We start from the raw sequence: 24,987 nt of genomic DNA on the forward strand, positions 1-24,987 counted from the left end.
GGGGGGGTCCAAAAATCGTAAACTAGGAATATACCCATAAGCGTAAAGGGACTCCCCTTTTGCTCAATAATAATACCAGGAACTGAGGAACTCCCGTAGCTTTGTTTACAATTTTAAAGTGTACTGCAGTTTTGATCTTATAATGTTGACAACCAAGGAGTATCCGAGGAGGATAAAAGCATATAATTTTGACAATTTTGATAATTCACATAATAGTTTCCTATGAACAGAATAATTCCCTGATTTTGTATGAGAAAGATGGATCCCATGTCAGGCTGTGACATCCGTCTTGTGTTTACATTACCGCCCAGAGACTGCACAATGCAGTACAAAAGATGCTTACACCTCTGAAATAACTTTCCTTGCATCTTAACCTTGCTATAAGTACACATTATTTTATGAAAGATTAGTTTCTTTGGTCTGTGTCTAGAAAGATATACGTACGTCGTACAAAGAGTCGAAAAGGTCCATGGATCTCTTTGTTTACAAAATAGGATATTCCCCACAGAAATTGCAGTACAATATTAATGTCAACAAATATATACCGGTTCTGTTGTTTCTTTGGTCTGTTTGTGGTGCATATATTAGAATGAAACCCTGTACTCGTATTCCTTTGTAATAAAGGAAAACCTGGAGACCGGTCTTTGCAGACTGCATTTAGTTCAGTTTAGTTTCACCACCGGCACCCGTTGGTGATACACAAGGTAAACGTTAAACACACAAATTACACAGTTTTTTTACTTAAGAGAGTTGGTGAATGCTTTACATACGTTGATTTTGTGCATAAGAAACATAAGCGGGCTCTGTCCTAGTATACGATTTTATAGCTTTGTTTACAATTTTAAAGTGTACTGCAGTTTTGATCTTATAATGTTGACAACCAAGGAGTATCCGAGGAGGATAAAAGCATATAATTTTGACAATTTTGATAATTCACATAATAGTTTCCTATGAACAGAATAATTCCCTGATTTTGTATGAGAAAGATGGATTCCATGTCAGGCTGTGACATCCGTCTTGTGTTTACATTACCGCCCAGAGACTGCACAATGCAGTACAAAAGATGCTTACACCTCTGAAATAACTTTCCTTGCATTATAACTTTGTTAACAACTATGCGTGCAGTACTCTTCAGGGCTTTTTTAATGTGTATTAACATTTACTGCAATACACTTACTTTATTTGTTACCAAAGCTTTGGTTTATTTCTTGATCGCCTCCCCTCCCATCACTTCGCAATGTGGAGCGCGCCGAATGCAATTTGTAAAGGTTATCAAGTAAAAATATTTTTAAGGTTATCAAGTACAATTAAAAGCGTAAATAGTTCAGCCAAAACAGGACCTATAAAAAAGTGTCAGTTTCTGTGAAGAATGTGAATTCATACTTCATAGGCCTGTAGTGCTGGCCAATCTACATTGTTCCCAGAAAATACAGTACACATTATCTCATGGGCTATGGTAGTTCCTACGCTATTATATTCCTTGATTTAACTTTATTTTACCATCTGAACTACACAGTACCTGAGTCTGAATGAATGAGATATCCATATTTTATCTTGCTGAAATATTGATTTTTTCCTTTGTAGTTTTGCTGTACAAGTGACTTGCAGGTTTATACTGTGTAGAGACAATTTGTAGATTTAAATATTTTCAAAACGACGATTGGCACCGAGGTTTAAAGAGTATCGTTGTGAATCGAAAAATACCATATTTTAAATATAATTAAGTTTTGGCCAATTTCTTATTCATTTAACCGTAGGTATTAGGTACAACTATAGGTCGTATCTATCTATCTATTCTGCTCTGGTAAAGCGTAACCATAGTGTGACTATGGTTCTACCTATGGTAGAGCGTCTAAGAAATTGGACATTTATTATTCAACATGTATATCTATTTTGTATGGATTTGAACATTTCTATGATATAGTACTGCAATAAAACCGAGATGTTTACTGAAAGTGAATTTAGTGTAAATGTTTAAAATAAAACAAATAAAAATAAGAATTACACACAATGCACTTTACAAAAGAATTTCAAAAGAAACTCATTCAGTCAAATTCTTTATCAAATTATCAAGCCAATTCCAACCATCAAAGGCGTATTTAAGGTGCCGGGGGCTGCAGGGGCTTTTCTTCTCTCTTGAGGATAACAAAATCCTTTTTGCCTCATTTCAATAATCCGCAGATAATAGCATAATTTCTTATTAATTCCTCAAAGGATCCTACAGGAATGTTGTATATGCTTTTTAAATTTGCAAATGGTTTCACTTCTTTGCTTCTTGCTATCTAGATCAAGTTAAATATCTCTCTATGTTAGTCTTGGTGGCTTAAGAGAAGAAGTTGAACCAGCTATGGCCAGTTCAACTTTTCAACTGTTAGTAGCTCTTGCAGTTGCAGTACATCAAATACTAAATATTTCTAGTGATGAGAATGTTGGTTCTATTCCTGGTAGGGTTGGCTGGAGTACATGGAGAAGTTCTAAGCTATGATCTTCCCTCCCCCTGGAGCTATACCTGTGATAATAACTCAAACCCTGGAGGTCATCCTATACCTGCAAGGTGAAGTTCGTTTATACTTATCCATAATAGGAGGCCAGAGCTCAAAACTTGAGCCAGGGTATCGCTATGAATCCCAGTATCGGAAACCAGGTCTCACGAATGGGGTCAGGCAATTTTGGAGATATTAATATGTTTGGCAAGAAAAATTATTTTCAAGCTTAAATTTTTTCTTTCTATTTCTTAATGTGAATCACAAGGTTGTATAATAAGGTTGCTTACTCTCGGTACGCTTCAATATGTCGTCTTCAATATGTACGGTAAATGTCGTCTTCCTTTTATTTTTCTATGCCAAGGAGACGACATCTCCCGTAAATTAAAGCGTCGAGAGTATTATTCAACCTTATTATACAACTTTGTCATCTTCTTCTTTGAAATTCTTTAAAATTTCTTAGGGCAATTTAAAAAAGTAGATGTTTTATTTTTTCCCTTCAAATATCTTTGTGTTTTGAACATTGAAAAGATTTTTCTGAATGCATATCATAAAAAAAGATACTTCTTTAAAAATTCTTTAAACAAGTTTTAATGCCTTTCCATTTTTCTATTCTTCATTTTGACTCGTCAATGCATTGAGTTGTTTATTAGTCCCTTTCCTTATCTTTGTATTTACAGAATTTATGTTAGCTAAAGCTGGCCAAACGGCAGGACAAAATTGTCTATAATCGTTTAAGGAAACCCATATGTACCAATTAGGCTAAACAATTTTGTTCATTACTTATTTGAAATTTTGATTTTTTTGTAAAGGCAACACCAAGCACTTCAGCTAAATTAGAATAAATAATTTTAATAGACTTGTCAGCCAATGTTGATTATTCTATTCTTTGAAAGCAAATACTCTTATCTTTTTCACTTTTAACTAAATCTTGTCAAAACATTCACTTAAATAACTTAAATAACTGCGTAATTTGGGTAAACATATTATTAAAAGGGCGTAAAACATATGCAGTTTATTTATTTGGAAATTATATGTTTTAGTTGAACAAATTGCTAAAAGAACTCAACATTGCCCCAAGCTTAAATTTTCTAGTCTTTATATTTGCAACTTTTGTATTTTAAACTATGGTTTCTGCTATAGATCAAAAAGGGAAAGTTTTTTGAAATATGAAAGGTTTAAACACAGGTCAGTGGCAAGTGATTAGTTCCATGGCGTGATGTTTTGAAATTAAAAAAGTATGCCATATTTTTGGCTTTAAATAAAATGAAGTGTCCAATAGATAAAGGGGGGGGGGGGGTCCTTAAAGGGAGAAAACAGTGCTTAGAATTCATTTTATCTTGATGCGGATCCGACCTGTAAAAAAGGAACATTTCATTAATATTTACTTTTAAAACTTTTATACAAAAACTTGATGAAACATTTAAAAACAAGAAAGTTTTAAAATATGCTTTTCAAGAAAATAACACAATTCAAGGGAGTCTAAAACGAGTTTTAAAAGGGGGAACCACTGTCCACCCCCCCCCCTCCATTTCCCCACTCTTCCCCCTCTTTCTCCCCCCTCAGCTAATGAATCAAAATGTTTCCATGATAAATGATTAAAGTTAAAGATAGATTGTCAAGAATAGTGTTCTTTTCAGCTTAGAAATGAAATATCTAAAAATATGAAAAGTTTTTCTGACAATTCTCTCCAGAAGTCGAATATATTTGATCACTGCTAAAGTGCCCGCCGTTGCCCGTGGAATTTAAAAATCATATTGTGAAGAAAAAAAATTGGAATTTTTACTTTAAAAAAAGTTCGATCGAAAAAAAATTCATTTCCATTTGAAACAGAAAAAAAATCGAATTTTGTTTATTCTATGTCACTCCAGGGATACTTAAGGGTTCCATCAAAAAAAATTCAGCCCCTTCGGTCTAGCCGTAATTGGACAGCTAAAGCTGACTTATATAAATACATCTTTACAACCAAATGTATTTGAGCGAAGAGCTTTATTATATAGATATCTTACTTTTTTATTAGATAACACATTGATATTTATAGAGTATCGTCGGTTTGGAAAAGTTTATTGAAAGGGTTGTTTTTCGTTCATAAATTAGGGAAAACTTGGAAACTGAATCGAAAGCAAAACTTCGTTTCGATTTTTTTAAACACGCACATTATATTTTAACTTTAAATTTATTTTAATTTTTCGATTTCTTAGAAATGTAGATTTAAAAAAATCGTGGTTGGCAACTTTCCATCTTAAAGTTATTAATTAATCATTCTTTTCCTTCAAAACTTTTATTTATTTCGGTTCTAATCAAACTAAAGAAAGAAAATTAAAAAGCAATCTTTTAAGTTTTTCCTTGCATTTCCGTTTGTTTTCTATAACACAACTTTGATTACTATATCTTTGCAACCCGATGTCGTTGAGCTTTAATATGTCAAACAATTAATTAGCTTTTAAAACCTCCTCATTAAAGGGAGTGACTGGCAATGTATGTTAGTTGAACTGAGAATGTAGTATTGTGGACAAATTTGTTTAGATTTATTTGAGATAAATGAAACATTTTAATGATGTATAATAACTTAGTTTGAGCGCGAAGTCGACTTGTAAATCATCCATTTGGGTGGTTACGTTTTGAGAATCGATTTTTTAAAAGTTATTAAAGAACGACGACAAAAACTGTAACACAAATTCTACAGTAAACTAATTAGTTGTTGAGGAACAGGTTGTGAAATTAAAAGATTAACTTTTTTCATCGAAAATAAATAATCTTATTCAATTATTAGTTTCTGTAATCTCTCTTAGTTCACAAACATTTTCTGTAGAGTTTCTAAAATTTGTATTGAAAGACGAGATTTGAAGAATTTCTAGAAAGCTGGGAATAAATTCGTAAAGACAAAGAAATTCATTAAATGATGAAAAAAGATTATTGAATTTAACATTGATTTATTGACATATTTAAATTTGTTCCTTAACTTCTAATTAATGAACTCTCGAATATTTGATACTTTTTGTGTCATCGTTATTTAATAATTAAAAAAAACGATTCTCAAAACGTAATTAGCCAAATGGATGATTTTGAAAATTGACTTTGTACTCAAACACAGTAATTTTACATCATTAACACGTGCCATATGTCTCAAATGAATCCTAAAAAATTCTGTTTAGATGTGTGAAGATGGAGGGTGAGGGACCTGAGGACAAAGTTGGTAAATATTTGATTTATAGAATTTATTACTAACTCTGAAAGGTCCAAGATATAAAACAAAACAAACATGGTGGATTCCTCCAAATAAGGGTAAATGCAAATAGATTGTTGAAGTTGGCAAATCTTCAAAAGGCTCACTGTATATAAAACTTATTTTTATATCATCATTTATTCACAAAAACTCTTATTCACATATTCAGCCTCCGGAACGTTCTATATAAAATCATATGTTGATAAATTGAACTAGAAACAATCAAAATAAAAAGATTAAGACAGTAAATAAACTAATTGACAATTTGTTGTTTAAATATGTCAATAGACTCAATAGTTATTTGTTTAATAATCATAGTCAATTAAGATAATTTATCAACTCTTAGACCTAATGTTTGGAACTATACGGGTTACTTTGTTGTGAGCCAGGACTAGAAACCTTATAGTAACTCAAATGAACCTTTACTTCAAAAGGAATACTATATGTACAGGAAAAATCTCTACATAACATAATTTTTCCTGTACCATGGATACACTTTACTGTTCTTGAGAAGAATTTTTATCCCTGACTGGACAGTAGGCAGGTGTATAAAATACTGTCTAGTCTAAGCCATGGGTGCAATACAGGTTGCTTCAGAAATATTAAGAAATCTTCTGTATATGCACAGTCCAAACATTCCTAGTGTTGGTTTTTACTGGTTGTATTGACTAAACCAAGTTTATGTGAATGGTTGTGTTCATTTACTCAAGAATTGTAATGGGTTCTGTTCAATAAATCAAGAATTGTGTTTGGTTGTGTTCACTAGTATACAATTGGTTGTGTTCAATAATCCAAAGTATATGATTGGTTGTGTTCCACAAACCAAGTTTTATGATTGGTTGTGTCCATATAATCTAGAATCGTGATTGGTTGTGTTCATATAATCAAGAATCGTGATTGGTTGTGTTCATATAATCAAGAATTGTGATTGGTTCTGTTAATATAATTAAGAATTTTGATTGGTTGTGTTTATATAATCAAGAATTGTGATGGGGTGTGTTCATATAATCAATAATTATGATTGCTTGTGTTCATATAATCAAGAATTGTGATTGGTTGTGTTCATTCAATCAAGAATTGTGTTTGGTTGTGTTCAAAAACCTAATAATTATGAATGGTTGCATTCAGTGGCAATTATTATCTTTTCAATTATTCTATAATTAATTATAATTGGTTATTGTACAGAAAATAGTTAAATGTATTTTGTATATACATATTTTGTTACTGTCCTTTGGAATGTTTATTCGATTTAAATCAATTTTTAATTTTCTCAGTTCTACTATCTTTACAACCAGATCCGTGAAACTATGAATTCTGTTACACTAAATAGTCCAGGATTGAAATATCAAAGGTTTCAGGTTGCAAGGATTTAATGATTACAAAGCAAGTGTTTGTAGCAAGTAATCCTTTAAGTGACCCATCATCATGTTATTAGCGAAAGGGTTTATATTAATAATGTAAACCTCTTGTAAGCTAAATATAATAAAGTAAAAACAATAAATTGTTTTTTTTCTATTTCAGGATATCGATATCTAGTTTAATGCGATCAAAAAATATTGCGAAAGAAACCACTTAAGGACAAATTATTTAGTTTCTCTTCAACGTCCCTGACGTTTTATAAGCACAGGAATAGAAATAAATAAATAAAATTGTTTTGCCAAATAAACGATTTTTGTAAAAAAAATTTAGTTTCTTTTTAACCGTTCTTTAGATTTTATGAGCAAAGGGATGGATATTTTCTTATAAAATCATTTCCTTTTTGAAAATTAATGTTTTCCCCAATTGCTGTGCATTTCTTTAGGTTTTTAATCGGAGGTAAATAAATAATTGTCAAATAATTGTATATAAAAAACCTGCTCTATAACGTGATATTGCTCTATAAAAACCCTGCTCAATAACTAGATATTGGTCTATAAAAAGCCTGCTCAATAACGTGATATTGCTCTATAAAAAACCTGCTCTATAACTTGATATTGCTCTATAAAAAACCTGCTCTATAACTTGATATTGCTCTATAAAAAAACCTACTCTATAACTTGATATTGCTCTATAAAAAAACCTGCTCTATAACTTGATATTGCTCTATAAAAAACCTGCTCAACAACTTGATATTGCTCTTTAAAAAAACCTGCTCAATAACGTGATATTGGTCTAAAAAAAACCTGCTCAATAACATGATATTGGTCTATAAAAAAACCTGCTCTATAACTTGATATTGGTCTATAAAAAACCTGCTCTATAACTTGATATTGCTCTATAAAAAACCTACTCTATAACTTGATATTGCTCTATAAAAAACATGCTCTATAACATGATATTGCTCTATAAAAAACCTGCTCTATAACTTGATATTGGTCTATAAAAAACCTGCTCAGTAACGTGATATTGGTCTATAAAAAACCTGCTCTATAACGTGATATTGCTCTATAAAAAACCTGCTCTATAACTTGATATTGGTCTATAAAAATCCTGCTCTATAACTTGATATTGGTCTATAAAAAACCTGCTCTATAACGTGATATTGCTCTATAAAAACCCTGCTCTATAACTTGATATTGCTCTATAAAAAAACCTGCTCTATAACTTGATATTGCTCTATAAAAAAGAAACGTATAAAGATTGTCTCAATTAAATCAAATGACATTAAAATAATCTATATTTTGTTTTTCAAAATTTTTACCAAACAAACTTAATAGTTTTCCATATTTGTAGATAATATTAATTTTATTATATTTTTACTGAACCACTGTGAGACACCCTGTTTATTTATTTCATACAGTAGTTGATAAATATTATAGTCACTGATCATTGATCAGTGCATATACCATTAGCGTAAATCAATTCTGTCAATAAATCACAATTTTATGTTAAATATTTAAAACCTTCATTAATGGGACAGTTTACTTGATGGTCTATAAATATTTTATGCATGGGGGGTTTACATTTTTCATAATTCATAATTTCCATGCAGTTTATGGGGGCGGGGGGGGGGCAAGAATTGTTATGTTTATTCTAAAAAGTCATTAATATTCATCACAAAATCATTTATTTACCCCAAAACAAAAATATGGAGAAAAATAATCGTTGACATCTTAAGGAGGGGGGAGAGGGGGGTGATGGTATTGATTCATTTTTATCTAGAACATCCCTTAAAGATCAGAGTACACTGCATGTATAATTTTTTAGTTACATTTGTGTATTAAGGATTGAATGCCTGCAAGATGACCTGCGGAGAGTTTGGTATGGTTTGGCCTAGACCGGTCAGCATGGTTCACTCCAAACAGCTGATTAATTTTCTACCTGAAGATCTCACATTTGTCTCCAACTCCAGTAACAGTGAGGCAGTCTCCAACATGGTGAACAAGTTCAGCGAAGTGTTCAAGGAGTACCTGTTCATGAAGAGCCCGGAGTACGCTGGCAACTTTATCAACCCCTTCTCCAGCAAGCCATTCTTATCCAACTCAGAGATTAAGGTAAAAATTACTTGCATTTGCGAATTACTATATCATTTAAAACTTTGTTTGATCTAGCAGAAATCATAGTTTTAACATCAAATTGGTTTTAAAGATATAAAAATTATTTAATCAGAGTTTGTGGCGAGTTATCAGTTCCAATACAACATTTTACATTTTTTTTATTTCATAAATTCATTTTTTTCTTCCCTTTTTTCCCCTGCTGGTTACTTCTATCCGTATTTACTTATTATCATCCTGAAACCATTTCTTTTCTCACTCTTATTTTCACCTCTTTCTATCATTCTCTTTTTGTTTTCACGTCTATTGAAAGCACCGTAAATTATAGGTCATGGCTTAAAAGTCAGGAGTTTTAACTTTAGAACCCTTTTTATCCATTTATAAAAGATTTTTTTATTAATTTTTTTCTTTTTTTGTTGAATTTTTACTTTTTTACTTTTAACAGTATGTTAATAGAACTGAAAGTATACTTTTAAGTGACACTCCACGTACAGAGGGAAATGTCCGATTTACAATGGTACCTTTTAAACCTTTGATTGAAAACGAGGGTTATCTCTAAAATGGCGTTAAAATTGCTGTAAAACAGCAGTAAAAGCTAGAGTACAGTGTAAATTCAGCACAGCTGCCATTCCAAATAATCCTCGAAAATCCAGAATATTTTTATGCCCAGAACGGTTTTCAAAAATTTGAATGTATATTCATTTCTGCGAACCCTACAACGTAAATAAATTAATATTTTTTGTGCTTAAAACAATTAACAGTTTAAAAACAAAGTGTACAACAATTTAACGCGTTTCTGTAAATTTATATAAGGACAGTCCGACATCCTTGTTCAGTCAAAGGTTTTAAGGGTACTGTTGTGAATCGGACTCTACGGTTGCAGGATCACTTGAATATATAGTCACCATAAACTAGATATATATTAAAACCTTTTTTGACGGATTTTGAATGAGAAATCGAAACATGACAGATTTTGTTCCATAAATCAAGGATGTACCCATCTCCAGTTGTGCTTTTGTATTCTTATCTCTTTGTTTAGCCTTTTCTTGTGGAAAGTCCACTATTTTTGGCCTGTCCCTCCATCGTTAGTCCACCTGGTTATTTCCATGCATATATTTTGCTCCTTATCTTATTATTCAGAACTGTCTCTCTCTATTTATCATCATATTGGTTCTAGGTATTGTATATTGTATAATGTTTATTTACTGACCGAGATAGGTATTGTTTTCTAACCAGTATCCAATATACAGGAGTATATTCAGCTGGTTTTCCAATCTGTATCCAATATCCATGGAGTATATTCAGCTGGGTTTCCAATATCCAGGAGTATATTCAGCTGGTTTTCTAACCGGTATCCAATAAACAGTAGTATATTCAGTTGGTTTTCTAACCAGTATCCAATATACAGGTGTATATTCAGCTGGCTTTCCAATTTGTATCCAATATCCAGGAGTATATTCAGCTGGTTTTCCAACCGGTATCCAATAAACAGGAGTATATTCAGTTGGTTTTCTAACCAGTATCCAATAAACAGGAGTATATTCAGTTGGTTTTTTATTAACCAGTATCCAATATACAGGAGTATATTCAGTTTTTTTTTTAACCAGTATCCAATATACAGGAGTATATTCAGTTGGTTTTCTAACCAGTATCCAATAAACAGGAGTATATTCAGTTGGTTTTTTAACCAGTATCCAATATACAGGAGTATATTCAGTTGGTTTTCTAACCGGTATCCAATATACAGGAGTATACTCAGCTGGTTTTCCAACCTGTATCCAATATCCAGGACTATATTCAGCTGGTTTTTCGACCTGTATCCAATTTCCAGGAGTATATTCAGCTGGTTTTCCAATCTGTATCCAATATCCAGGAGTATATTCAGCTAGTTTTCCAACCTTTATCCAACATCCAGGAGTATATTCAGCTAGTTTTCAACCTATATCCAACATCCAGGAGTATATTCAGCTGGTTTTCCAATCTGTATCCAATATCCAGTAGTATATTCAGCTGGCTTTCCAATCTGTATCCAATATCCAGGAGTATATTCAGCTAGTTTCCAACCTGTATCCAATATCCAGTAGTATATTCAGCTAGTATAGTTGAGATTACTGTAGATTAGTAACAGGAAGTCCAGGGTGTACCACTAAACAAGACAAGTATAAAACGTCCTAAAAATATTAAAATTTGGTTTCTTTAAAAAAAAGGGAAATCTGAACGGTAATTATGAAAGCATTAAAACATTTTTGAAATGCAATAAAATGTATTCTAAGATGATTGATTTAAGAATTTGTAAAATTAGACATGAATGAATACTGAGACATATTTCAAGAATACAAAAGTTCTGTATCTACCTAGCATGGTTATTGAGACACCCTGTGTGTATTGTAAATAAATATAGATGATAATTAAAAATAATCCTATAATTACTTCAGTAAATAAATGAATTATTTATGTTTACAATAATCAATCTACATAATCTATTAATCTCCACTCTCTAGTAGGGTTGTTCGTAGATTTACAGGTTTAAATTATATTCATAGATTTACAGGTTTAGCTTAGAAATTCACAGTATTACAGACTTAGAGTAAAACATTTACAGAATTTAGCATAGAAAATCATACATTTTTATATATAGCATAGAAAATCATGCATTTTCAGGTTTAGGTTAGAAATCCATAGAATTACAGGTTTAGGTTAGAAATTCATACATTTTCAGGTTTAGATTAGAGATCCATAGAATTACAGGTTTAGGTTAGAAATTCATACATTTTCAGGTTTAGGTTAGAAATCCATAGAATTACAGGTCTAGGTTAGAAATTTATACATTTTCAGGTTTAGCATAGAAGTTTATTAATTTTTAGGCTAAGGTTAGAAATTTTTGGATTTTAAAGTTAGGATAGAAACTTAAAGATTTGCATGATTAGATTACAGATTATATAGTTTAGGTTACAGATTAAACTGTTTAGGTTACAGATTAAACTGTTTAGGTTACAGATTAAACTGTTTAGATTACTGATTAAACTGTTTAGGTTACAGATTTAACTGTTTAGGTTACATATTAAACTGTTTTGGTTACAGATTAAACTGTTTGATTACAGATTAAACTGTTTAGGTGACAGATTAGACTGTTTAGGTGACAGATTAGACTGTTTAGGTGACAGATTAAACTGTTTAGATTACAGATTAAACTGTTTAGATTACAGATTAAACTGTTTAGGTTACAGATTTAACTGTTTAGGTTACAGATTAAACTGTTTAAGTTACAGATTAAACTGTTTAGGTTACAGATTAAACTGTTTAGGTTACAGATTAAACTGTTTAGGTTACAGATTAAACTGTTTAGGTCAAAGTTTAAACTGTCTATGTTACAGATTAAACTGTTTAGGTTACAGATTAAACTGTTTAGGTGACAGATTAAACTTTTGAGATGACAGATTAAACTGTTTATGTTACAGATTAAACTGTTTATGTTACAGATGAATCTGTTTAGGTTACAGATTAAACTGTTTAGGTTTCAGATTAAACTGTTTAGGTTACAGTAGAAGTAGAATCTGCAGATGTAAGTTTTACAACTGAGACTGATGAGAGCTATTCTGTAGAGATAAAACGTGTAACTGGGAAGAGAGATATGGAATCTCTAATTGTGAGGTGAATATTTGAATATGTGTAGCTGCTTTTCTTTACTAGGTAGGAATTTAAACGAAACAATCCTCCCATTGGTCTTAAAAGGCACAATATTTTTAGGAATCTGTTTATTTTTAGCATATTTTAAAATTAAATATCACGTAAAGTTAAGTTCAGTTTTTTAATAGTTGTATAAACGTACTTAATGGAATCGAGTTTGCCACTTTGTCAAATTTTCTAATCCCTATATCATTGCAACCTAATGGTGTAAACCTTGGATATTTCAAACTTAGATTATTTGATCTAGTAGAATTCGTAGTATGAAATAGTTTGTTTCAAAAACTCATTTCGTCTATCTCTTAGAATATTTCCTTGTATGTGTACTCCGTGTTATAACCTATACAAAAAAAAGTATTAAAATCCTGTTTTAAGATTTCACTTTTTCTAATCTGATTTCTTGATTCTTTAACTTTCTACATTGGAAACCAGTTTTGTAAGTAATGTCTATCATCTTGTCTTCTATATTAATTCTGCTTGTTTGTTCTAAATGTCAAAACGTCAAAACCAACCAAATCCAGTTTTTCGTGGTATTTCCCATGAACCGAGAGCAAGTTTATGGCCGTCGAATTCTAAAAACTTTTGCAAAGAAAAATGTAAATTTTCCAAAAATCCCTAAAAAGTTTTGTTTTGTGATGTTCTCAGAAAAAATGTAAGCTCAAATAGTTGCATTTAAAAGCTGAAATTGTAAATTGAAAATTTTAAATAAAAATTGCCATAGGCCGGCGGTAAATTACAAAGAGTGGCGTGAAGCACTCTGGATATATCTTTGTCTGATACCTGATAAAATAAAAAGTTGTATGTAGAAAGTGAAGAATGTAGACAATATGTCTTGAATAATGTAAAAGAAAGAAAACTAAGGAAACCCAATATATAAATAATTATTGTGGTAACATTGTCCATTCCACACTACTTAGACCCAAAGCAAATATCGGACCACATTACTTTACATTAAGCTATATTTACAGTTTACACATGCACTTAGATACATTTTTACATTTTGCACATGCACTTAGATACATTTTTACATTTTTCACATGCACTTAGATACATTTTTACATTTTGCAAATGCACTTAGATACATTTTATATTTTGCACATGCACTTAGATACATTTTACATTTTACACATGCACTTAGATACATAAACAGGAGTATATTCAGTTNTATATTTTACACATGCACTTAGATACATTTTTATATTTTACTCATGTACTTAGATACATGTTTATATTTTACACATGCACTTAGATGCATTTTTACATTTTACACATGCACTTAGATACATTTTTTAATCTTACACATGCACTTAGATACATTTGTACATTTTACACATGCATTTAGATACATTTTTAAAATCAAGCGTTTTAAAGTTTTTTTTTGTAGATTTTTTTCTTCCGTAGATGTCCCAATTTTTTTGCTCAGCCATCGCAATGGTTTATAAGTAACGTTGTGAACTGATATTACCACTTCTGGTTGAAGGATCCCTTTAAATTTGAAACTACGTTGACACAACCTTCTGGTTGAAGGATCCCTTTAAATTTGAAGTTACGTTGACACAACTTTTTTAGTGTAAAGGGTAAAACCTACTACGGAGCACGTCATGGATTAGAAACGCTTTCTCAAATGATCAGTTTTGATGATAACACAGAAACTCTTCAGATCTACTCTTCAGCAATGGTAAGAAGAACATATTTTTTTTAAATGAATTTTATTCTTGAACTTGCTTCATCATTCCCAAGATGTAAGGCTAACATGTATACCAATTGATGCGACCTCATGGGAATATTTTGAAATTGTGATAATAAATTACTCTTTTCAGATTTTATACTTTTTCATTTCACACTTTTTAAATCTTAATATTATATTTAATTAACAGGTTGAGGATAAGCCATCTTTCCGCCACCGTGGTTTGCTGGTAGACACCTCCAGGAACTATATCAAGAAGAGCACCCTCATGAAGATTATCTCTGGGATGTCTTATGACAAGCTCAACGTGTTCCACTGGCATATCACAGGAATACATTCAATTATAACTTGAAATATGGACAGAACAATAGTTCAGATTCATATAATCAAAGTTGATAATGAAATGAGTTAAAGTTAGAATTGAATACTATCAGATACCCACAGTTTCCCGATGTACTCGCGCAGCGTTCCGCAACTCACTCTCTACGGAGCCTACAGCTCAAGGGACAATGTCGTCTTTTATATTTCAAAAACTTTTGACTTTTTATCGGCATGTTTCCTCAGCAACTAATTAAAAGTTTATAAGAAGTTTAGAAAAGAAATTACTCATTTGATTTGATAATTAAAAAGTGGGAACTGTGGGAAAGGAAATTCCTGGATAGAAATTTTAAGAAAGATGTTTATAATATAAAGCTTAATTAATAAACAAGCTTTACAAATAAATACCAAAAGAACGCCCAAAAGATCGTTATGAGATATTTGTTCTAGCCAAAATAAAGGTTTTAAATATTCAAATATGAACCTTCAATAAAAATTAGCTTTTTACCGATTACTAAAGAAGTTAATTATGGTAAAATCCAAACGTCATTTAGTTTCGCAGTTTAGTGCATGCAAGTAATACAAAAATTGAAGGATCCCTTCAAATTTGAAAATACGTTGACATAACATTAAAAATGATGAATTCTTTGTGTTTGAAATTCGTTTTATTTTTATTTTTTATTGAGTAACATAGAACATAAATCGGAATTTCATTTCTCAAAGATCCAATTTTGATCTTAACTTATCAAATTTTCTTCTCTTTTCTTTTTGTTAATCTCAGAAAAGAAATTATATTTATTTTTCAAATATAAAGCTTGACATAAACTGACGGAAAGTTTGTGGAAAGCAAATGAATAATGAACGAAGGGATAGAGGAGGATGGAAGATTAAGTTTAGACTTTCATTAAACAGACAAACAATTAATTATCTAGTTGGATCAAGTAGTTTTCTGCAATTAGCTCCAGTCCAACCATATCTTCAGAATAGTTAAACTCAACCTTCAAGGATCTAATTAGAACTGTGCCTTATTTTAAAGGGGCTCATTATGATCCAATTTTGTTTCTTAATTTTTATGATTGAAAAAAAGTAGTCATGAATTTCTACTTTCAACAGCAATACTTAGAAAGAAAATTACACAAAAAAATGCTATTTTCTTTGCTATTGTTTCACAGTTAAGCGTTGTGAATCGTGGAAGAAACTTATGTATTGCAGACTTGCAGGATAAATTTAATTTTTGTAAGCAACACATTTAAGTTTTGTTAGGTTAGGTTTGGTTTGGTTTGGTTTGGTTTGGTTGTTCTAGTTTTGTTTGGTTTGGTTTGGTTGTTCTAAGGCGTATTCTTTAACAACGACTCCCTCAGGAAATTTTCCAGAGTACTTTTACCCTGGGAAAAAATAAATTGGCCTCGGCACGCAAAGTTTAATTTTCTTTCAAGGATAAATAAATATGGAAATAGATAGTTAAATCAAGGGGTTAAGATCACAGATTATAAAATCAAGGATTAAGATAGTATCAAGGATAAAGATGGTTAAATCATGGGGGATCGTAGATTATAAAATCAAAGATTAAGATAGTTAAATCAATGGATGTATATTGAAGATTAGATTGTTAAATTATAGGGTTAAGATCTGAGATTATAAAATCAAGGATTAAGATAGTTAAATAAAGGGATGTATATTGTAAATTATAAAATCAAGGATAATGATAGTTAAATCATGGGGTTAAGATCGTAGAATATAAAATCAAGGATTAAGATAGTTAAATAAAGGGATGTATCTTGTGGATTATAAATTCAAAGATTGAGATATTTAAATAAAGGGATTTATATTTTAGATTATAAAATCAAGGACAAAGATAGTTAAATAAAGGGATGTATATTGTGGGATATAAAATCAAGGATAAAGATTGTTAAATAAAGGGATGTATATTGTAAATTATAAAATCAAGGATAAAGATTGTTAAATAAAGGGATGTATATTGTAAATTATAAAATCAAGGATAAAGATTCTTAAATAAAGGGATGTATATTGTAGATTATAAAATCAATGATTAAGATAGTTAAATAAAGGGATGTATATTGTAGATTATAAAATCAAGGATAAAGATAGTAAAATCAAGGGATGTATATTGTAGATCAAGTATTAAGATGGTTAAATCAAGAAATGTGTATTGTAGATTATAAAATCAAGGAGAAAGATGGTTAAATCATGCAGATCATAGATTATAAAATCAAGGATTAAGATAGTTAAATCAAGGGATGTATATTGTAGATTATAAAAACAAATAATTAAGATGGTTAAATCAAAAAATGTGTATTGTAGATTATAAAATCAAGGAGAAAGATGGTTAAATCATAGGGTTAAGATCGTAGATTATAAAATCAAGGATTAAGATAGGTAAATAAAGGGATGTATATTGTAGATTATAAAATCAAGGATAAAGATAGTTAAATAAATGGATGTATATTGTGGAATGTAAAATCAAGGATTAAGATAGTTAAATAAAGGAATGTATATTGTAAATTATAAAATCAAGGATAAAGATAGTTAAATAAAGGGATGTATATTGTGGAATATAAAATCAAGGATAAAGATAGTTAAATAAAGGGATGTATATTGTGGAATATAAAATCAAGGATAAAGATAGTTAAATAAAGGGATGTATATTGTGGAATGTAAAATCAAGGATTAAGATAGTTAAATAAAGGGATGTATATTGTGGAATATCAATTCAAGGATAAAGATAGTTTAATAAAGGGATGTATATTGTAGATTATAAAATCAAGGATAATGATAGTTAAATCTTGATTCTTGGGGTTAAGCTTGAGATTATAAAATTAAGGATAAACAAGGGTTTAATCAAGGGATGAATATTGTGGATTTTAAAATCAAGGATGGTTAATTCTTGGAATGTAGATTGTAGATTGTATAATCAAGGATAAAGATGGTGAAATCGTGGGATTTCGATAATAGGAATAACTAAATAAATAGAAATAATGATTTGAAATGAGAAAATTGTTATATCGTACAGATTTGGCCTGTTTTATCAGATATTCTGTTTTTTCTCTATTCCTCTGACAAGGCATAAATTGATTTCATTGTGTCTGCAGGAAGATCTATAGTCCTCAAGATATCAAGGAGATAGTGGAATATGCTAAACTTAGAGGAGTTAGAGTTCTTCCAGAGTTTGATGCTCCGGCTCACGTTGGCAACGGTTGGCAGTTCGGAGAGAAAGAAGGTAATCAGACAACGGTTGGCTGTTAAAGGAAGGTAACTAGACAATGGTTCGTTGTTCAGGGGGAAGGAAAGAAGGTATCTAGACAATGATTGGTGGTTCCTTGGGAAGGAAGGTAACTATAGTTCAGAGGAAAGGTTGGCAGCTAGACAATGGTTGGTAGTTCAGGGGGAAGGAAGGAAGGTAACTATACAATGGTTGGTTAATCAGTGGGAAGGAAGGTAACTATAGTTCAGAGGAAAGGTTGGCAGCTAGACAATGGTTGGTAGTTCAGGGGTAAGGAAGGAAGATAACTATACAATGGTTGGTAGTACAGGGGGAAGGAAGGAAGGTAACTATACAATGGTTGGTAGTTCAGTGGGAAGGAAGGTAACTAGACATTAGACAATGGTTGGTAGTTCAGGGGAAAGGAAGGAAGGTAACTATACAATGGTTGGTAGTTCAGAGGGGGGAAGGAAGGTAACTATACAATGGTTGGTAGTTCAGTGGGAAGGAAGGTAACTAGACAATGGTTGGTAGTTCAGGGGGAAGGAAGGTAACTATTCAATGGTTGGTAGTACAGGGGGAAGGAAGGTTACTATACAATGGTTGGAAGTTCAGTGGGAAGGAAGGTAAATAGACAATGGTTGGAAGTTCAGGGGGAAGGAAGGTAACTAGACAATGGTTGGAAGTTCAGGGGGAAGGACAGAAGATAACTAGACATGGTNTGGAAGTTCAGGGGGAAGGACGGAAGATAACTAGACATGGTTGGTAGTTCAGGGGGAAGGAAGGAAGGTAACTATACAATGGTTGGTAGTTAGTGGGAAGAAAGGTAACTAGACAATGGTTGGTAGTTCAGGGGGAAGGACGGGAGATAACTAGACAATGGATGGTAGTTCAGGGGGGAAGGACGGGAGATAACTATACGATGATTGGTAGTTCAGGGGGAAGGAAGGTAACTATACCTCAGATATTTCAAACTATGTTATATCAAATAATCTGAATATCAAAGGTTTACACCATCAGGCTGCAAAGACATAGAAATTAGAAAATTCGAGTTTGTGGCAAATTCCTTTTCCTGAGTTGAATTTTTTCCCGGACACTTTATAAACTGTAATGAAAGAATTGAGAAAGTAAAGAAAACTCTCTGAGGATTTTCTTAGATTAACTGTAAATTACAAACTTCTTTAAAACAAAATAAGAAAAATATTGAAGTACAATAAAAATTATATGAAGTACATACAGCAAAAAATTTGACGTAAAACTAAAGTAATATATTAAACAAAAGGAATTATATTTAGTACAATAATGATAATGTTATGTACATTGTACATTATAAAATATATATACAGGTAAAGGAAGACTGGCTGTATGTGTTAATCAGGAACCCTGGCAAGAGTTTTGTGTTGAACCCCCTTGTGGACAGCTAAACCCAGTAAACCCCAATGTGTACACTACCCTCGGTAAGTAAACCCTAATGTGTACACTACCCTGGGTAAGTAAACCCTAATGTGTTCACTACCCCGGGTAAGTAAAACCTAATGTGTACACTACCCTGGGTAAGTAAACCCTAATGTGTACGCTACCCTGGTTTAAGTAAATCCTAATGTGCACACTACCCTGGGTAAGTAAACCCTAATGTGTACACTACCCTGGGTAAGTAAACCCTAATGTGTACACTACCCTGGTTTAAGTAAACCCTAATGTGCACACTACCCTTGGTAAGTAAACCCTAATGTGTACACTACCCTGGGTAAGTAAACCCTAATGTGTACACTACCCTGGCTATGTAAAAAAGGCGGACCTTTAGAATATGGGAAGTAGTAGTACACTATTATGGTGTGTTCAGATTTCATGATCAAAAACGTTATTAGGTTATTGTAGTTAAAATTTCAGCACAAAGTTTTCATGGAGGGAACCCACAGTTGTTTACTTTCTCTAAATAAAAATGTTTGCATAAACTGTCCCAGAAAATTAGATTTTGAGGAAAGTGTTCAGTTTGCTTCGTGGATTTTAACAATCTTTCCGCACATTTTTTGTAAATAAATTCAACTTATTATTCTACTATCGTATACATTTCTTAAGACTGAGAACGTCACAATTATACTCAAAAATTGGTAAACTTTTCTTTAAAATATGGTAATCAAAACATTTTATTTAGGTAAACTGTATGAAGATTTCTTTGAGATGTTTGATACTGACATTTTCCATATGGGGGGAGACGAGGTGAATCTAAACTGCTGGAATACATCGCAAGAAATTAGGAAATTATCAATCAGTTTTTAGACTTATTCTTATTATTTTTAACCAAATCAATAAAATCGAAGTAGACCAAAGTAAGTTTAAGATTTGTGTTTTATTTATAACTAGTTGAAGGGCCTGGCGTTGCCCGTAAAGAAATTTGAAAAAATATATATTTTGAAAAAAATTCTAATTTTTTGTTTAGTTTAGCCTATAACACCCCCCGGCCACCCATGAGTGTCCGCAAATAATTTCAGCTCATTCGGTCCAGCCGTTTGGCCGGCTATTGGGAACATATAATACGAATGTCTTGTTTTATTATATATATATATTTTTAAGCTTTTTTGTTATTTTAACTAAGAATTATGATTATGAGAAATCCCTACGTCTTTTCATTATATTCTGCCTACACAGGTCTGAATGTTATGAAAAGGGAAAAAAGGGAATACAAACCAAATACAATGTCAAAAAGTCATCCTAGAAGACTGCTGAAAACTGGAAAAAATATTTAATATTAAATATTATTCTTAATTTATTGATTGATTGGTTCAGAGACTATTTGGAGGAACGGGGTGAGGTTGGAACTGAAGAGGAACTTGTGGAATTATGGAACGTATTCCAAACACAGGTTATTTTCTAACCCCCCCCCCCCAGCTCTTTAACATAAATAAATTTATTACTTATTGCTATGTAAATTTTTAATAAACCATTAGCGCAAATTCCTCTTTTTTATAAAAATCCTCTAAAATTCAGGCAGCTGAGAAAGTGTACACTGCAGCAGGGAAGAGCCTCCCCCTGGTATTATGGACCTCCAGACTAACAGAGAACGGGGAAGTTGAGAAGTATCTCAGTAAAGATGATTATATCATTCAAATCTGGACTGCAGGTGTGAATTGAAGACCTGAAATGAGTTAAAGATTTTACACAAGAGATATCGAACATTGTTGTCCGAATTGTAAGATGTTTAAGAGAGTGATAGTAATAATGAAACCACTACTTTCAGAATCTAAGGTTCCCGATATAAAAAAGCATGAACACTAAAATTTATAATTATAGTAAGAAGGATATAAATGATGACACTGATTTTGATTATGTTTCGATAATCTTTAATTGGTAATCTTTTTGGATCCAGTTGTACTTATTTTCTGTACAGTTGTCGGCGTTCATACCAGTAAATTAAAAAACGCCTTTTATAAATAAGTTCTGATTTTCATCATGCTTTTTTCAAATTTAAATTTACAAGTAAACCAAAAGAATCTCCTAATTGACAGCTTCTCTTTGTTTTCTTGTTTTTATGTATCATGTTGTTTGAAAGCGTGATAGAATTCATAATGGAAATAGAAAGTCGTCTTTAATGCATTGATATATACGACGACTGTAAGTCCGTGATAAAATGTTCATGTTATCAATATTGTTAAGGAGACGATGCTGTGATCTCTGAGCTGATAAACAAGGGGTACAGGGTGATATTCTCCAACTCTGACGCCTGGTACATGGACTGCGGGTACAGCAGCTGGGTGGGAGAAGGGAATAACTGGTGCAGTCCGTACAAGGGTTGGCAGATTGTTTACGAAAACTCACCTAGGAAAATTTACAGGTTGGATATTTTTTATAGAATTTTTATAGGTTTCTACGATTTTACCAAAAAATACTACATGAAAGATCGAGGTTAGAGGATAAACAATAATAAAATCATGAATCGACCAATACTAGTTTTATTTAATGTTTTTATATTGAGAATTTAAAATGAATTCTTCTCCACAGTCCCATAAACGCAGAGAAAGAATTAGTTCATTATATGACCATTGTTCNAATGCCAATGTTCAAATAAATAAACAGCAAAATGCCAATGTTCAAATAAATAAACAGCAAAATGCCAATGTTCAAATAAATAAACAGCAAAATGCCAATGTTAAAATAAATACACAGCAAAATGTCAATGTTAAAATAAATACACAGCAAAATGTCAATGTTAAAATAAATACACAGCAAAATGTCAATGTTCAAATAGATTTACCTTTAATAACAGAATATTCACACGAGACTGTTAATATGGATTAGTTAAAAACATAGATAGATAGATATAAAATAGAATAGATTTAATCTAATATTTTTCTCTGTTTAGAGCCCAGGGTGGGAATGCGGAGAATGAACATCTTATATTAGGCGGAGAGGCAGCTATGTGGACCGAACAGGTGGACGGTGAGGCAGTTGTTCACAAGCTTTGGCCCAGAGCCTCCGCCCTGGCGGAGAGACTCTGGTCTGATCTGGAAACTGATTGGAAGCAAGCGGAGATCCGGTAACAATTTTCTTAATACATTTAATATCAAACTTTTAGTAATCTTAACCGAGGTTGGAACTATCTCCATGATTGTGCAAATCTATGAATTAATTTAATTCCTTTTTGATATCCGTTGATGAGTATACCCTGCAGGGAAAACTTTAATCAAGGTATTAAACATTGATCCTCAAAAGTGCCAACATTGATATCGATATCAAGCGTTCAAGAATATAACAATAACTAAAGTTCCGATCTGTGATCTCTGGTCAGAATTAATTTTACTTTTTTAAGTTGTGAAGAATCGGCAGCATTAGAGTTTTTGTAAATTTAGTCGATTTGGTGTTAAAGAAACGAAAAGAAAAGACAAAAATATAAATATTATAAAACTATCCGTTCTGCTACCTACAGTAAGTAACAGAAAATTCTGAAATAGGAAGACGACTTTATAGCAATACTTAATATGTATTTGTTGTTGTTAAAGAGCAAATAGTTTTAACTAGACGCTTATTATATCACTAATTAAGTAAAATGGGGGTGTTTACACTGCATCCTTGCTGTGTACCAAGCTTATTGGACTATTTAATGTCACAACTTGAGTCTAAAGTCGTCTTCCTATTTCAGAGTTTTCTGGTTATAACTGTATCTTTTAGTAAAAAAACAGCACTAAATTCATGCCATTCATTAATAATATTTTTTTAGAATGGTTACTCATCGTGAAGACCTTGTTGCCCGAGGTATCCAGGCAGATGCCCTACAGCCTGAGTGGTGTAATCAGAACGAGGGTCTCTGCTACCTCAAGATTGATTAAATTCATTATTCTCTACATTAGAGCATTTGATTGTAAAGGGACTGTAGAAGGAATTTTTCAAGTGACTCGATACTTGTAGACTGTAGAGTGGCATGTCTGATTTACAACAGTACTCTTTAAACATTTGTCTGAGGAAGGAGGACGAAAATATCGATATTATTTAAGTAAATTGAGTTTTGGAAGATTTTTGAGATCAGTGTACTCTCTCGGTTTACAGTCACCGAAATAATATTATTTTCCTTGATCAGACAAAGGTTGAGAGGGTACCTTTGTTAATCGAACATGTCACCTCATACATGGAGAATTACTTAAAATTATTTCTATAGTACCTTCAATAAGTATTAATTTTTTAGTCGAATACTAAAAATCTTATTTTGATCAAAAATCTTATTTTGATTCATATGATTTTTTTTAAAATTTGACCATGGTTCTTGCCTATAAGGATACCCGTGTTATAATTTGATTCAATTGAATTTTTTATGTTGTGTTTTATTTCCGATTGAAGAAGGTGCAGGAGGTGTTTTATTTTCATTTCAGTTTTTTGTCTTTGACCTTGAACCGTGATAACTTTCATCCAGTATTCAGGAATATAACGCTTAATTAAATTTAGAAAATAGTTTTAAACCTTTCTAAGCTGAAAAAAGTGAAATTATATTTGAAGACTTATTTATTTTTATTTTTCTGATTATTCTATTTAATAGATATATGTGTTTTAACTTTATGTGATGTTAATAACTGCATAATAATTCAATAAAATGATTAAAATTAGACATTTTTTATCGTGGTAGAATTTTCAGATTACAACAATGTTTTTTTTTACTTCAAAATTAATGATTTTGCAAGTCTACAAACTGTGGGAGTGATTCACCGACAAAGAGTCAAACGACCTAGGGTAAAATGCCATAGGGTCAAACGACCTAGGGTCAAATGCCATAGGGTCAAACGACATAGGGTCAAACGACTAACTGTCAAAAACGCTACAAAGGGTAAAACGACATAGGATCAAAAAGGGCGACAAACGGTCAAAATTTCATTTAGTCTATTTTATTTTTGGTTAATTTCAAGCTATCTTTATGTTAATGAACCATTTAATCATTGTTACTCGTCTTCTTTTTACATAAAATCCTTTTGTGAATGCAATATGTCCAATTTCTTATTCATGTCACCATAGGTAAAACTATAGGTCGTATCTATCTATCTACACTGCTCTGGTAAAGCGTAACCAATGTGTGACTATGGTAGAACGTCTAAGAAATCGGGCAATAATAACTAGAATTCTAAAATATGACAATGGTCTCCTTGTCTCGGATCTACAAAATGTGGTCTGCAATTAGTGCTTATTTTTACCATACAAGATATAAGAAATTTGTCTAAAATCAGGCATAAGAATAAACAAATAATTAAATGTAAACCCAAATAGAAGTGTTTTAAGACCACATTTTGTAAGAGTTGTTTGATGTATTGTAGAAACTAGGTTAACCTACAAAATTGGTCCTTTCACATTGTACATTTAACTGAATTTAGTTATACTCTGTTAAAATATATATATTATTATTTATAGAGATTTAGCAT

At 31.6% G+C, this 24,987-nt stretch overlaps 1 protein-coding gene across 1 annotated transcript; it reads left to right on the plus strand.

Moving 5' to 3' along the window:
- Positions 1 to 606: 606 nt before the first annotated feature.
- LOC111709967 (chitooligosaccharidolytic beta-N-acetylglucosaminidase) lies at positions 607 to 23,519 on the plus strand. The gene is made up of 16 exons (XM_023483951.1): positions 607 to 704; positions 2,419 to 2,554; positions 5,639 to 5,679; positions 8,914 to 9,182; positions 12,718 to 12,833; positions 14,436 to 14,544; positions 14,744 to 14,882; positions 14,988 to 15,057; positions 17,982 to 18,109; positions 19,438 to 19,548; positions 20,247 to 20,349; positions 20,879 to 20,954; positions 21,080 to 21,212; positions 21,746 to 21,923; positions 22,452 to 22,625; positions 23,307 to 23,519. Exons 2-16 carry the CDS (start codon positions 2,421 to 2,423, stop codon positions 23,413 to 23,415), a joined length of 1,890 nt encoding a protein of 629 aa, XP_023339719.1. The 5' UTR covers positions 607 to 704; positions 2,419 to 2,420; the 3' UTR covers positions 23,416 to 23,519.
- The last annotated feature ends 1,468 nt before the right edge of the window (positions 23,520 to 24,987 follow it).

The sequence above is a fragment of the Eurytemora carolleeae genome, unplaced genomic scaffold, assembly GCF_000591075.1.
Source record: "Eurytemora carolleeae unplaced genomic scaffold, Eaff_2.0 scaffold994, whole genome shotgun sequence".
Lineage (NCBI taxonomy): Eukaryota > Metazoa > Arthropoda > Copepoda > Calanoida > Temoridae > Eurytemora > Eurytemora carolleeae.

Excerpts from the sequence above, each read along its gene's own strand:
- LOC111709967 (XM_023483951.1), top strand. The coding sequence starts at position 2,421 with ATGAGAATGTTGGTTCTATTCCTGGTAGGGTTGGCTGGAGTACATGGA. Across the intron at positions 5,680-8,913 it reads GGGACCTGAGGACAAAGTTG|GATTGAATGCCTGCAAGATG; the intron begins GTAAATATTTGA and ends TTGTGTATTAAG. Across the intron at positions 21,924-22,451 it reads TCACCTAGGAAAATTTACAG|AGCCCAGGGTGGGAATGCGG; the intron begins GTTGGATATTTT and ends TTCTCTGTTTAG.